The following is a 13,955-nucleotide window of genomic DNA, read 5'->3' as shown; positions in this document are numbered from 1 at the left end:
TAACCACGTAACCCGAGGAAAGCAACGCGGTCCCCACCCTGCTCATTCCCGTTCAAATGAACCTACCACCTGATCTTGTCAATAGCTCCAGCATAGATGCTAAGTGCTACTTTTGTTTGCCAAGGAAAACAATTAATGAAAGCCCAGTGCCTCTCGCTGTTATTCATTTGTGATTAAGATTGCATTATCATCATGTGCCGGGCCTGACAGCCACTGTCATTTGAATGATACATCTTGATGAGAAATGGGCTCCATGCTTTCATTGTGCCCGACAGCTTCAGCAAACCTGCTGGCTGCCAATTTCACCCCCTTGTTCCACCCACCACAAAGCTCTTTCAGAAATGGATGCATGGAAGATTGCATTAACAAATAAGGGGCTCTAGAGAGGGATGGCGCTTATTGTTGGAGTCTTACATCTTAGACACTGGGCAGTCAGTAGAACACGTTTGGCGCTGGCAAGTGGATTTATACACTGTCAAGCCATACCCTTGAGGGCAGGTTGAAAGTTTTACGGCTTGACTTGGCAGATGTAAACTTGGACTGTTCCATTCCCACACTCTATTTGCATGCAAACTTTATGTTGGGAAGGAAACAATACTGATGACTAGTGAAAGGAGTGTTTTTCTCGTCAATTTCCCCGTTATAATTGGTATATTTAAAACATGATCTAGAGAAAGTTCTCTGTTCTTGTAGTAAGCCTATAGTTATCCTGTCCACACTTCCYGGACACTGAATAAACCGGCAGGCAATTTGTGACATCYCCCTCCATGCCCCATCGGTCCCCACATGGAGTGATAAGGAAACATGCGGCGTGCGGCATAATTGAATCAGTGAGCATGTAGCCTAGCAGGAAGCAGCCAGGTAGAAGYGATCACCATCCCTTCCTCTAACCTAGACCGCGGCTGCTGCTTCTACCCTGAGCCCAACAAGACATGAGAAGCACGATGGGACTGTATAAGTTTGGAATGTGTCTGTTTTTSATTATTAGAGGTGCTGCTTTGCTTTCCGTTTAATATGAGCTGGTGCCTCAAGCCCCGCGGGCATGGGGGCAGGGCTGAGGACAGCTGAGGCACAGACGAACGTGTCGAGAGCGTCCCGCCGAGAGCGCGAGGTACCCAGGTGGGAGATCCAGCTGGCAGAAGGGGGAGAGGGAGGAATGGGATTTGAAGGGGGATCCAGGGCCCCAATATGGCCCATCGTTGTCCCAGTTACTGCTTGCAAAAAAAAAATATATATATATATATATATATATATATAGGCATCCCCGTGGGGAGATCAGTGATTCCTGATGTTTTATTTTCTATGGGCCTCTAGTTTCTTGGTCTGAGACTGTGTCTCTGTGAGAAGCACAGCAAGGTTCCTGAATCCCTGCCACCAAGCTGAGTAAAAACACACTTGACCCATGAATGAGGCTTGGCCAACCGGCCCACTGCACTTGACCTGGGGCATTATGGGTCCGTGATGTCATCACCAGGGGACTTGTCATGAGGCCTTTCACCTAATGCATTTTGAGTAACTTGCGCCAAGTGGCTGTATCCAGATGCTTCTGGAAAAAAGTGAATGCAGAAAATAAGTGGTTGGGCCTATGCTCTCCCAGGCCCACCCATGGCTGTGCCCTTGCCCAGTCATGTCATATCCATAGATTAGGGCCTAATGARTTTRTTTAAATKGACTGATTTCCTTGTATGAATTGTAACTCAGTAAAATCATTTGAAATTGTTGCATGTTGCATTTATATTTATGTTCTGTATAATTCACTGTGAAATGCTGTGACACAGTATCTTTTCACAGCCCTGTAAAATCAAGGGCCTCTTAAAGTCATATCCGCGGATTACAGTTTCACAATTTTTTTTTTTAGTGGAGGCTTTCCTGTAACAGTTGTTTTCCAGGAAGAAATACAATGCCTCCAGATGGAGTGTAAGTTCTACACTGTGTTCTACAACCCTTCACCTATTATTGTTTCCTTAAACAGCCATGCATCCATTTTGTTTGGCCCATATTTTCATGGAACACATTATAGGTCGGTCATTATTGAATACTTCTGTAGGGTTTTTTCAAAAGTTCATACGTTGTTTCACTCCTACGCTTTGTTTCTATCCACAAGACATTTGAGAATGTGTCTTCCTATCTATCTATATCAAGGTTGTTAGTACTCATTCTTTAAATGTRTCATAACTGAGGTCTGACTCTAGACCAGTTTTGAGCGGTTAGATCATAGTATTGAATCACCCTCCCTATTCCACCTCCCTATTCCAGCAGCACAGTGTATAGTATAAACACTATCTTCCCTGAAGTGTTATGTTGACAGGCTGCCTGGGAAAGAGGCTGAGGCTGGTTGTGCCTGGCGCCTCTAGCAACATCTTCTCCTCTCTACCGGCTGTTTTTGCCTCTTTGATTGTTTCTTCAAATATGCATATACTTTCTGGGGAGCTGGTTGTTTGTTCTGGGTATTTCCTTGGAGAGTCCCACCTTGGGCTTAAATAAATAGAGGAGTTGTGATGATTAGCGGCTAGGCGTGCTTCTGCTCCCACAAGCCATCTTGAGGGGATGGAAGGGTGGGGTGGTTGGGGGGCTGAAACGGAGGATTCTGCTTCTCTCCTTCTCCTGATGTTACCATTGTCTCCACCTGTTACCACTACCCCACCCTCTTCTTTCCTCTCTCTCCCTCCTTCCCGTTTAAAGAGAAGATGCTCATTCCTGAGTGGTGGCTCCCCAGCAAAGAGGCTCTGTGATTGTAGCTCATGTGTATGTGTGTGCTTGCTGGGGTCCATTTGAATTAAAATGACTCAATTCAGGAAGTCTCCTGAATTGACTGACTTTAATTTGAATTGACCCCAAACCTGGTGTGTGCATGCTTGTACACATCTGTCTGTGTCTTTCTGTATGTCTGTCTGTCTGTGTTTTTGCGACTTTGCGTACATGCTTAAGTAAACTTCAGACGGATGATTCGCTGACACATAGCGTCGGACACATGGCGTCACCTATACCGTGTGGAATCTCCCCGACTCACAGTCGTTCAGATTGGGGCCGGTCTTCTGAGTCCGACACGTATGATATTAATGCTGTGGGTTGCCTGTGTGCTGCCTGCCTGCCTGTGTGCTAAGTCGAGCAGCAGTGTGTGGCGCTCTCCAGGATTACACTGGGAACACAATTATCTCCCTGGCTTTGGGAGGCTGGCAGAGCGAGCCTTGGGGAAGGGGAGCTATGTTTGTCAACTATCTACACACATGTACACACACACACAGATGCAGACACATGCACAATCATGCAACCACACACACACACACACACACACACACACACACAACCACACACACACACACACACCACACACACACACACACACAAGCTGCTACTGCCAATGCTTGCTTCAGCAGACCAGGGTTTACATTAGTATTATGCATGAATGTACGAGAAACTGACAGTTTCTCTTTTAGTGTCTCTTTTAGAGGTCGACCGATCAGGATTTTTCAATGCCGATACCGATTATTGGAGGACCAAAAAAAGCCGATACCGATTAATCAACCAATTTTTATATATATATATATTTGCAATAATGACAATTACAACAATACTGAATGAACACTTTTTTATTTTAACTTAATATAATACAAAAGATAAATATATTTAGTCTCAAATAAATAGTGAAACATGTTCAATTTGGTTTAAATAATGCAAAAACAGTGTTAGAGAAGAAAGTAAAAGTGCAATATGTGCCTTGTAAAAAAACAAACGTTTAAGTTTCTTGCTCAGAACATGAGAACATATGAAAGCTGGTGGTTCCTTTTAACATGAGTCTTCAATATTCCCAGTTAAGAATATTTAGGTTGTAGTTATTATAGGAATTATAGGACTATTTATCTCTATACAATTTGTATTTCATAAACCTTTGACTATTGGATGTTCTTATAGGCACTATAGTATTGCCAGCCTAATCTCGGGAGTTGATAGGCTTGAAGTCATAAACAGCGCTGCAGCATTGCAAAGAGCTGCTGGCAAACGCAGGAAAGTGCTGTTTGAATGAATGCTTACAAGCATGCTGCTACCTACCACCGCTCAGTCAGACTGCTCTATCAAATTTCAAATCATAGACTTAATTATAATATAATAAACACACATAAATACGAACCTTAGGTCATTAATATGGTCAAATCCGGAAACTATAATTTCAAAAACAAAACATTTAATCTTTCAGTGAAATATGGAACCGTTCCGTATTTTATCGAACAAATATTGCTGTTATATTGCACAACCTTCAATGTTATGTCATAATTATTAAAAATTCTGGCAAATGAATTACGGTCTTTGTTAGGAAGAAATGGTCTTCACACAGTTCGCAACGAGCCAGGCGGCCCAAACTGCTGCATATACCCTGACTCAGCTTGCACAGAACACAAGAGAAGTGACACAATTTAGTAGTAGTAGTAGTAGTAATATCATCAACCATGTGTAGTTAACTAGTGATTATGTTAAGATTGATTGTTTTTTGTAAGATAAGTTTAATGCTAGCTAGCAACTTACCTTGGTTCCTTGCTGCACTCGCGTAACAGGTGGTCAGCCTACCACTCAGTCTCCTCGTGGAGTGCAACGTAATCAGCCATAATCGGCGTCCAAAAATGCCGAATACCGATTTGTTTTGAAAACTTGATTAATCGGTCGACGTCGAGTCTCTTTACTTGGTTTCGATTGGTCAGATGGGTGTGTTCCTGTGTTGGGTTAAAGGTCCTTTCATCACTTGTTTACTCCTTTCAACACCCCTTTGTCTATTGATGTTTCTCCATATGTGTACAGGTCTCATGCATAGAACCGTAAGGCTCCCATATGTATCGTCACCTTGGGTGCTCTTGATATACAGTTAACATATGTTTTGTAAAGAAACTCTGAATAATGGTCATTATGTAAAAAAAATGTGAGTTAGAGAAATATACTAAAGAAAACATTTCCTCATTGCTTATGGGTCCCATACATGCTTGCACTTTCCACACACCAGTTCTGTTCATCACAACTGAATATGCATCCCTTCTATTCCTTCTACAGTGAAAAAGGAGGTGGATGAGACAGACGCCAGGATGACCCAGTTCAAGAAAAAGGCGAAGGAGCTGCGAATCTTGGACGGCAAGACGGCACAGAATTTGTGTAAGTTTATTAGTCTTTATTAGTCTTGCCAATCTGAGAACCCGTTCTCCCTATGTCCCAGGAACGGTATAATCGAATTGTGAAAACTGGTTATCAAAACATAATTTGAGGCTATTAGCTACTAGAATTTGGGCTCAATTGGACAAAGTGCATTTTACAAATACATGTTACATTCAGAGTACCTGTGTCATATAACTCAGCACATAGGGCTATTGCGCTTTTGGACGGTCAATACCTACTAGCATCAGGCCCCTATGGGGCACAGTGTGTTTTATAAACGCATATTACATTAAGAGTACACGTGTCATGTAACTCCTATAGCACATTGGGCTATTGCGCTTTATGACTGTCAACCAATTTACATGCTTATGATGACAAATGTTCTTAGTATCATGATTACACACATTTGCATACCCTACAAACATTTCTAATGCATTTAACACGTACATTGTTTTACCTGAGCCATGGGTAAGTGCTTTCTTGGCAATAGGCTGGGGGTCATCGTTGCTACAAATGAATTAAGTCCCAGCCCCCTCTGATACCATTTGTAAAATCAACGCATAACAAGACCAAGAGACAAATCTGGGCGTTTATGTTGTCATCATCCCTAGCAGCAGGTGTGGACCATATGCTGCGAGCAACGCCATCACTGTATCTCTCTCGACCTCTGACCTCTGCACATTTAGACTTCTTCCTCTATCACATGACACATACAATCTATTTTTTTTCTTCTATTGGTTGACCAAACTTAATCAGTGCAATGGAGCAATATTCCGTTTGGATTCCAGTTTAACTTTCTCATGGTAGCATAGCCCACATTATCATAGCCTGGAATCCATGCTGAATATATTTGAGTTTTTCTGTTGACTTCACTTCTGCAGTGAAATTGAATGTTTCAGGAATCAAGGTGAGACCCAGACACATCGAATTGGCAATGGTTTAATATTCCAACAGGGGCAGGCAATAGACAGGTCAAGGCAGGCAGAGGTCAGTAAACCAGAGGTGGGGCAACGGTACTGGACGGCAGGCAGGCTCAGGGTCAGGTGCAGGCAGAGTGGTCAGGCAGGCAGAGTGGTCAGGCAGGCAGGCTCAGAGACAGGACAGCCAAGGTTCAAAACCAGGAGGGCAAGAAAAAGAGAGACTGGGAAAAGCAAGCAAGACAAACTGGCAACAGACAAACAGAGAACACAGGTATACATACACAGGGGATAATGGGGAAGATAGGCGACACCTGGAGGGGGGTGGAGACAATCACAAGGTGAAACAGATCAGGTTGTGACATAAGGGTATTCCGTTTGGATTCCAGGCTATATGAGATGTCAGGCTATAGGCTGGCTTTTCCCAAACTTGCTTATCAGCTCTTGCCAGATATCGGTTATCGATAGATGGCTTATACCCTCCCCAGGGGAACCCTCTGTCACTTTGACAGCTCCCAGTCCACCCCTTTTCCATCCTTGTGAATCCTCCCTCCCTGCCTTCACAAGTGTGCGGATGAATTCATTATCCATGGAGAGGGGTGGCCATGACATAGTTTCTCTGAGATTGATGAGGGGAGCATGAGAATGCAATTTTTATGGCGTTTACTCTAGATATCCCCTACCTTAGATATGCAATACCTCTGATAACACCTCATGCAATATGCATGCTTTAAATGCTAAAATAGCAGGTCACCTAAACTCCACTTCTTCCCTTGTCTATCCCTGTTTGTTGTTTTTACCAGATCTGAAACAGAATACATCAACACAAGATGAATATATTTATGGGGGGAGATTCTTTAAATCTCCAGGGAGCTGTTGGGGGGGGTGGGGACACAAGTGGGGGCTAAACTTGTATGTCAAAACCGGGGGAGATGCAATCCCAGAAATAGCAACTTATCCCCAACCCCCCCTAATTTCCTCCTACTCTCTGACTCTGATAGCAGTTGTGTTGACAATGAGGTACAGTATTAAGTATTGATTCATATTGTCACTGTTCCTTTGTGATGAACATATCAATGATTTCATCAGGAGGCAATAAAGCGGGTTTTGGTGTTGGGAATGGGGGCCGCGAACCTCACTTGTGTGGGTGTAAGGGGTGTGTGTGCCTGCCTGTTTCTGGGTGCATGTGTCTAGTGTGTGTGTGTATTCGCATGTGTTTGAGTGTGTATGTGGGAGTGTGTATGTGGGAGTGTGTGTGTGGGAGGGTGACGACGACAACTAGTGTTCCTGCCATGTTTGATTATCACCACAGCAGATGGGTCTCATATTTGGCAGGAAGCGATGACGACAAGGGTAGGGGATCTCACCTCCGGTATGGCACAGTGACGACTTAGGGGAACATGTGCCATTACACAGCTCCTCCATTCGCCTCCAGTCATCCACCTGTCTCTTATACACATCTAGATGTGTATAAGAGACAGCCTTCAGTCATCCACAGTCACTGCCCTTTAACCTCTAATATGAGAGAGAGAGAGAGAGAGAGAGAGAGAGAGAGAGAGAGAGAGAGAGAGAGAGAGAGAGAGAGAGAGAGAGATAGAGAGAGAGAGAGAGAGAGAGAGAGAGACAGAGAGAGTTTTGAGAGAACTGGTTTGATGCAGATTGTAAAATTATAAGGAAAAAACTTAGAACACTATCCAACCAAAAGCACAGAGTCCCAAATAATGGTGAATTACGCCTTCATTACTGTGAGACTTTAAAACTCTATAAACGTCCACTCAGAACCAAAAAAGCACAGTACAACAGCAAGCAGCTGACACTAATTGAGGAGTCCATAAACACACACAACTTCTGGCAAAATTGGAGAAAAATAAATAAATAAAAATAAATAAATCTAAACAAGAGGAATTAGCGATACAAAATGGTGACATATGGACAACCCATTTTAAAACAGTCTACAACACTGTTCAAATTGACACAAACGCAGAACAACGCCAAATTCACGAGAAGTTGAATGGATTAGAAATAGTTCTAAAAAGGCATGCGGACCTGATGGCATCCTAAATGAAATGCTCAAACTCACTAGTGCAAAAATTCAATTGGCCATATTTAACCTGTTTAATTTGATCCTGAGTGTAGGTTATTTCCCTGACATCTGGAATCAAGGACTCATAACCCCAATCTTTAAGAATGGAGACAAATTTGACCCTAACAATTACAGTGGCATTTGTGTGAACAGTAACCTGGGGAAGGTTTTCTGTAGTATTATCAATGTAAGAGTTCTAAACTTCCTTAATAAGCACAATGTCTTGAGTAAAAGCCAAATTGGATGTATACCAAAACATTGCACAACTGATCATATTTACACCATACACACCCTGATAGATAAACATGTCCACCAAAATAATACCAAAATATACACTTGCTTTATCGACTTCCAAAAAGCATTTGATTCTATTTGGCATACAGGACTGTTCTACAAAGTTATTGAAAGTGGTGTAGGGGGTAAAACATATGAAATCAATGTATACTGGCAATACGTGCAGCATTAAAATTGGTAAGAAAATAACAGAATTCTTTAACCACGGGCGGGGCCTTCGCCAGGGTTGCAATCTGAGCCCTGCACTCTTCAATATTTACATTAACGAATTGGCCACTATTCTAGAAAAATCCTCAGCCCCTGGTGTTAGTCTCCACAATTCAGAAGTTAAATGCCTACTCTTCGCAGATGACCTATGTCTGCTGTCACCCACAGCACATGGCCTACAGCAGAGCMTGGACCTGCTAGAGCAGTACTGCCAGACCTGGGCCCTGGCAGTAAACCCCAAAAATATTAAAATAATGATTTTCCAGAGAAGATCCAGATCTCAGGGAATTAGACCAACGTTCTCAATTGGTACAAAATATATAGAGTACTGTACACACTACAACTACTTACGTTTAAAAATAAGCTCAACTGGACACCTTAATGAGGCAGTGAATGAACTGAGAGAGAAAGCACGCAGGGCATTCTACGCCATTAAAAAGCAAATTCAAATTGAAAAACCTATTAAAATTTGGCTACAACTAATTGAATATGTCATTGAATCAATTGCACTTCATGGCAGCGAGGTGTGGGGTCCTCTTGCAAAACGAGATTTCATCAAATGGGACAAACACCCCATTGAAACCTGTAAGATTCTGTAGTTCTGTAAGATTCTTCTACATGTCCAGAGGAAAACTACAAACAATGCATGCAGGGCAGAATTAGGCCAATATCCACTAATAATAAAAACTCAAAAAAGAGCAATTAAGTTTTGGAAACATCTAAAATACAGTGACCCCCTCTCATATCATTACCAAGCCCTGCAATGCCAAGAGCTGAGCAAAGAAAAGAGTTCCCTCATCCAGCTGGTCCTGGGGCTGAGTTCACAAACGTGTTCTACTAACACACTGAAGCCTCAGGACCAGAACATCCAATCAATCAGAATAAACCAAATTGCAACACAGTCAAAACAAAACTACATTGCTTATTGGGAAACACAAGCACAAACACAAAGCAAAATGCAGTGCTATCTGGCCCTAAATCGACAGTACACCGTGGCTAAATATTTGACCATGGTTACTGATCAAAACCTTGACAAAGTACAGGCTCAGTGAGTACAGCCTTGTCATTGAGAAGGCTGTACACAGGAAAACCTGGCTCCCTGTAGAGGAAAGGCTGTGCAACCACTGCACAACAGCAGAACCTGAGACGGAAATGCATTTCCTGAAAAAATTTAAAAAATATAAAATAATTAGAGAGTGTCATTTGAAACCCTTATTCAAGGTTTCAAAGACCTCTCTGATGAGGATAGGCTACCCGTCCTTGTCACAGTTCCAAACGTGGTGAGTGAAGGAGTCAGGCGCAGAGAGCAGGGTAGTCAGAAAAGACGTGGATTTAATATTCCAAAAATCTCCGAGAGACGGTCATGCCACACAAAACAAGGGCACATAAAGTCTCAGTCCAAAACAAACAGGACTAATCCGAAATGGAACAGACCACAGGAATGAACAAACACCACCAACAGAAAAACAAGCCCGCACAAAAGTCGGCGAGCCAACTGGGTTTAAATAGCCCACAATAAACCTAAACACAAAACAGGTGCAACAAATCAGACAAAACTAAATGAAACAGAAAAGGGGATCGGTGGCAGCTAGTAGGCCGGAGACGACGACCGCCGAGCGCCGCCCGACCGGGAAGAGGCACCAAGAGGCACTATTCGGCGGGATTCGTGACAGTAGCGCCGACCCCGGCCTCGAGGGCGACCCGGAGGGCGAGGAGCAGGGCGATCCGGGTGGAGGCGGTGAAAGTCCCTCAAGAGGGAAAGATCCAAAATGTTCCCCACCGGCGTACACATCACGGACAAACTGAAATGGTCCACACACACAGACAGTGTGGTGAAGAAAGTGCAGCAGCGCTTCTTCAACCTCAGGAGGCTGAAGAAATTTGGCTTGTCACCGAAAACACTCACAAACTTTTACAGATGCACAATCGAGAGCACCCTGTCGGGCTGTATCACCGCCTGGTACGGCAACTGCTCCGCCCACAACCGTAAGGCTCTCCAGAGGGTAGTGAGGTCTGCACAACGCATCACCGGGGCAAACTACCTGCCCTCCAGGACACCTACACCACCCGATGTCACAGGAAGGCCAAAGAGATCATCAAGGACAACAACCACCTGAGCCACTGCCTGTTCACCCCGCTATCATCCAGAAGGCGAGGTCAGTACAGGTGCATCAAAGCAGGGACAGAGAGACTGAAAAATAGCTTCTATCTCAAGGCCATCAGACTGTTAAACAGCCATCACTAACATTGAGTGGCTGCTGCCAGCATACTGACTCATCTCTAGCCACTTTAATAATGAAAAATATATGTAATAAATGTTTCCCTAGCCACTTTAAACAATGCCACTTTATATAATGTTTACATGCCCTACATTACTCATCTCATATGTATATACTGTATTATATACCACCTACTGCATCTTGCCTCTGCCGTTCGGCCTTCGCTCATTCATATATTTTTATGTACATATTCTTATTCATTCCTTTACACTTGTGTGTATAAGGTAGTTGTTGTGAAATTGTTAGGTTAGGTTACTTGTGAGATATTACTCTATGGTCGGAACTAGAAGCACAAGCATTTCGCTACACTCACATTAACATCTGCTAACCATGTGTATGTGACAAATTCATTTGGATTTGATTTGATTTGCAACCTGGATCAGGTTGTCAGTCAATCTACCAGGGTAGTTACAAACAGAACAGGAATTCAATCATCAACATGTAGTGATCACATTTTTACTAACACTGCACATATTTTCTTCAATGCAGTATCCAAATCCAGTGTTGTAGTGATCACAATATAATAGCCATATCTAGGAAAACCAAAGTTCCAAAGGCTGGGCCTAACATAGTGTATAAGAGGTCATACAATAGGTTTTGTAGTGATTCATATGTTGTGATGATGTAAATAATATTTCCTGGTCTGTGGTGTGTAATGAGGAGCAACCAGATGCTGCACTTGACGCTTTTATGAAACTACTTATTCCAGTTACTAATAAGCACGCACCTGTTAAGAATATGACTCTAAAAACTGATGTTGATGTTGCTGTTGATGTTGATGTTGCGAATGGAAGTTGTGAAATGATGACTGGGATGAGGAATTCTACTCAAGCCCACTAAGTCCTGTGAGCACTAACCACCTACATCCTTCTCCAGGTTTCTCAATATCCTCCCAGTCCAACTATAATGATCTCCTCTGTCCTCAAAGACTGCTTAAGCAAGATTTGTGCTGTAAAAAATACTATTTATTTCTAACTGTAACCTGGGGACTGGGTGTGGAGCAGTGGGAGGCAGTCCAGCTGTAACATTAGACAGGAGTGGGGGTTCTTACTTTGTCACCCGGTCTGCGCTGATATCTCCCAATTGGCACCCTATTGTCTATGAAGTGCACTTCCTTTGACCAGGGTGAAAAGGACTCAAAAGAAGTGTGCTAACTTGAATAGGGAGATTAATGTGCCATTTTGGAAGCATCCATGAAGTGAGATGAGATAAGCACTGGATGGGAATCGGGTCAGGCATGCTATGCTATGCTTTGCCAACATTTATATAATGTCTTCATTGTTTTTCAGAGCCATTTAAAGTTTTTGGGACTGTTGATTAATTTATTAGGAATCCAATGGTGTCCCAGTGAGACTGGAGCTAAATTACTGTATGCATCTGTCATGGAGAGACTTGTTGAAAGGCAAGTCAAATAGCTCACTCAGAGCAAGAGTGTAAATGATGCTGATGCCGCAACAGATGAGCTGAAACGTTCTCTTCCACCAATTAAAATATAACAGCAAATGTGTTTAATACTCTCATGCAAGTTGTTAAACTTCCCACAATTGACAATTCAAAACATACTTTGAGAACTTTTTGTAATGAACACGAGGCGAGACAGAGAGCTGGTTTCAAGCGCAGGGCGCAGCAGGTGTTTATCGCAAAGGACTACAGGAGGAGGCACGCAGCTGGGTCCAGCGGCAGGCAGAAGGTAATACATAGGGGGTCCAAAAAGGGCAACAATACAGGCAGGGAGAAGGCTAGTAACGTAGTCCGGGAGATCAGGCAATAGGTAGATAACAGGAAATCCTATAGGCTATAGTACAGGCAGGGAACAGGTAAAAGGCGTCATTAGTGAGGCAGGCAAAAACGGTCAACACGGGAGGAGTAACTCGCGGGAAACCCAGCACTCTGAAAGACATGTGTTACAAAACCACACATTGATTGGGTGCAAAGAACTGAACTAAATAGTGACATACAGGAGTGTGAACAGGTGATTAGAATTCAGGTGATTTGTATCTGGAGAGCGTTCAGGAGATCTAGGTGTTTGAGAGTGTGGGCTGGAAAGTGGGCTGCGTTCAGGGGATCTACAGTTGAAGTTGGAAGTTTACATACACCTTAGCCAAATTACTGACATTTAATCCTAGTAAAAATTCCCTGTCTTCGGTCAGTTAGGATCACTACTTTATTTTAAGAATGTGAAATGTGAGAATAATAGTAGAGAGAGTGATTTATTTCAGCTTTTATTTATTTCATAACATTCTCAGTGGGTCAGAAGTTTACATTCACTCAATTAGTATTTGGCAGCATTGCCTTTAAATTGTTTAACTGGGTCAAACGTTTCGGTTAGCCTTCCACAAGGTTCCCACAATAAGTTGGATGAATTTTATCCAATTCCTCCTGACAGAGTTGGTGTAACTGAGTCAGGTTTGTAGGCCTCCATGCTCGCACACACTTTATCAGTTCTGCCCACACATTTTCTATGAGATTGAGGTCAGGGCTTTGTGATGGCCACTCCAATACCTTTGACTTTATTGTCTTTAAGCCATTTTTCCACAACTTTGGAAATATGCTTGGGGTCATTGTCCATTTGGAAGACCCATTTGCGACCAAGCTTTAACTTCCTGACTGATGTCTTGAGATGTTGCTTCAATATATCCACACAATTTTCTTTCCTCATGATGCCATCTACAGTCGTGGCCAAAAGTTTTGAGAATGACACAAATATTAATTTGCTCAAAGTCTGCTGCCTCAGTTTGTATGATGGCAATTTGCAAATACTCCAGAATGTTATACAGAGTGATCAGATGAATTGCAATTAATTGCAAAGTCCCTCTTTGCCATGCATATGAACTGCATCCGGTCATCTGGAAAAAAGCTTGTCCGGAGTAGACAGTAAAGCATCCTGAGACCATTCATGTGTGGGGTTGCGTCTCTGCCAGGGGAGTGGGCTCACTCACAATTTTGCCAAGAACACAGCCATGAATAAAGAATGGTACCAACACATCCTCCGAGAGCAACTTCTCCCAACCATCCAGGAACAGTTTGGTGACGAACAAT

General features: G+C 43.0%; 1 protein-coding gene across 1 annotated transcript in view; it reads left to right on the top strand.

Annotated features, from left to right (window-relative positions):
• The window catches only part of LOC111967632 (protein diaphanous homolog 2-like), a 622,518-nt gene that overhangs the window by 328,215 nt on the left and 280,348 nt on the right, over positions 1–13,955 (top strand). The window contains 1 exon segment of the mRNA XM_023992819.2: positions 5,038–5,136. Within this exon segment, the coding sequence (XP_023848587.2) occupies positions 5,038–5,136 (99 nt within the window).

The sequence above is a fragment of the Salvelinus sp. IW2-2015 genome, linkage group LG8, assembly GCF_002910315.2.
Source record: "Salvelinus sp. IW2-2015 linkage group LG8, ASM291031v2, whole genome shotgun sequence".
In the NCBI taxonomy this organism is placed as follows: Eukaryota; Metazoa; Chordata; class Actinopteri; order Salmoniformes; family Salmonidae; genus Salvelinus; species Salvelinus sp. IW2-2015.
The sequence above is the reverse complement of the archived record's forward strand: the minus strand, read 5'-3'. Positions and strand labels throughout refer to the sequence as shown.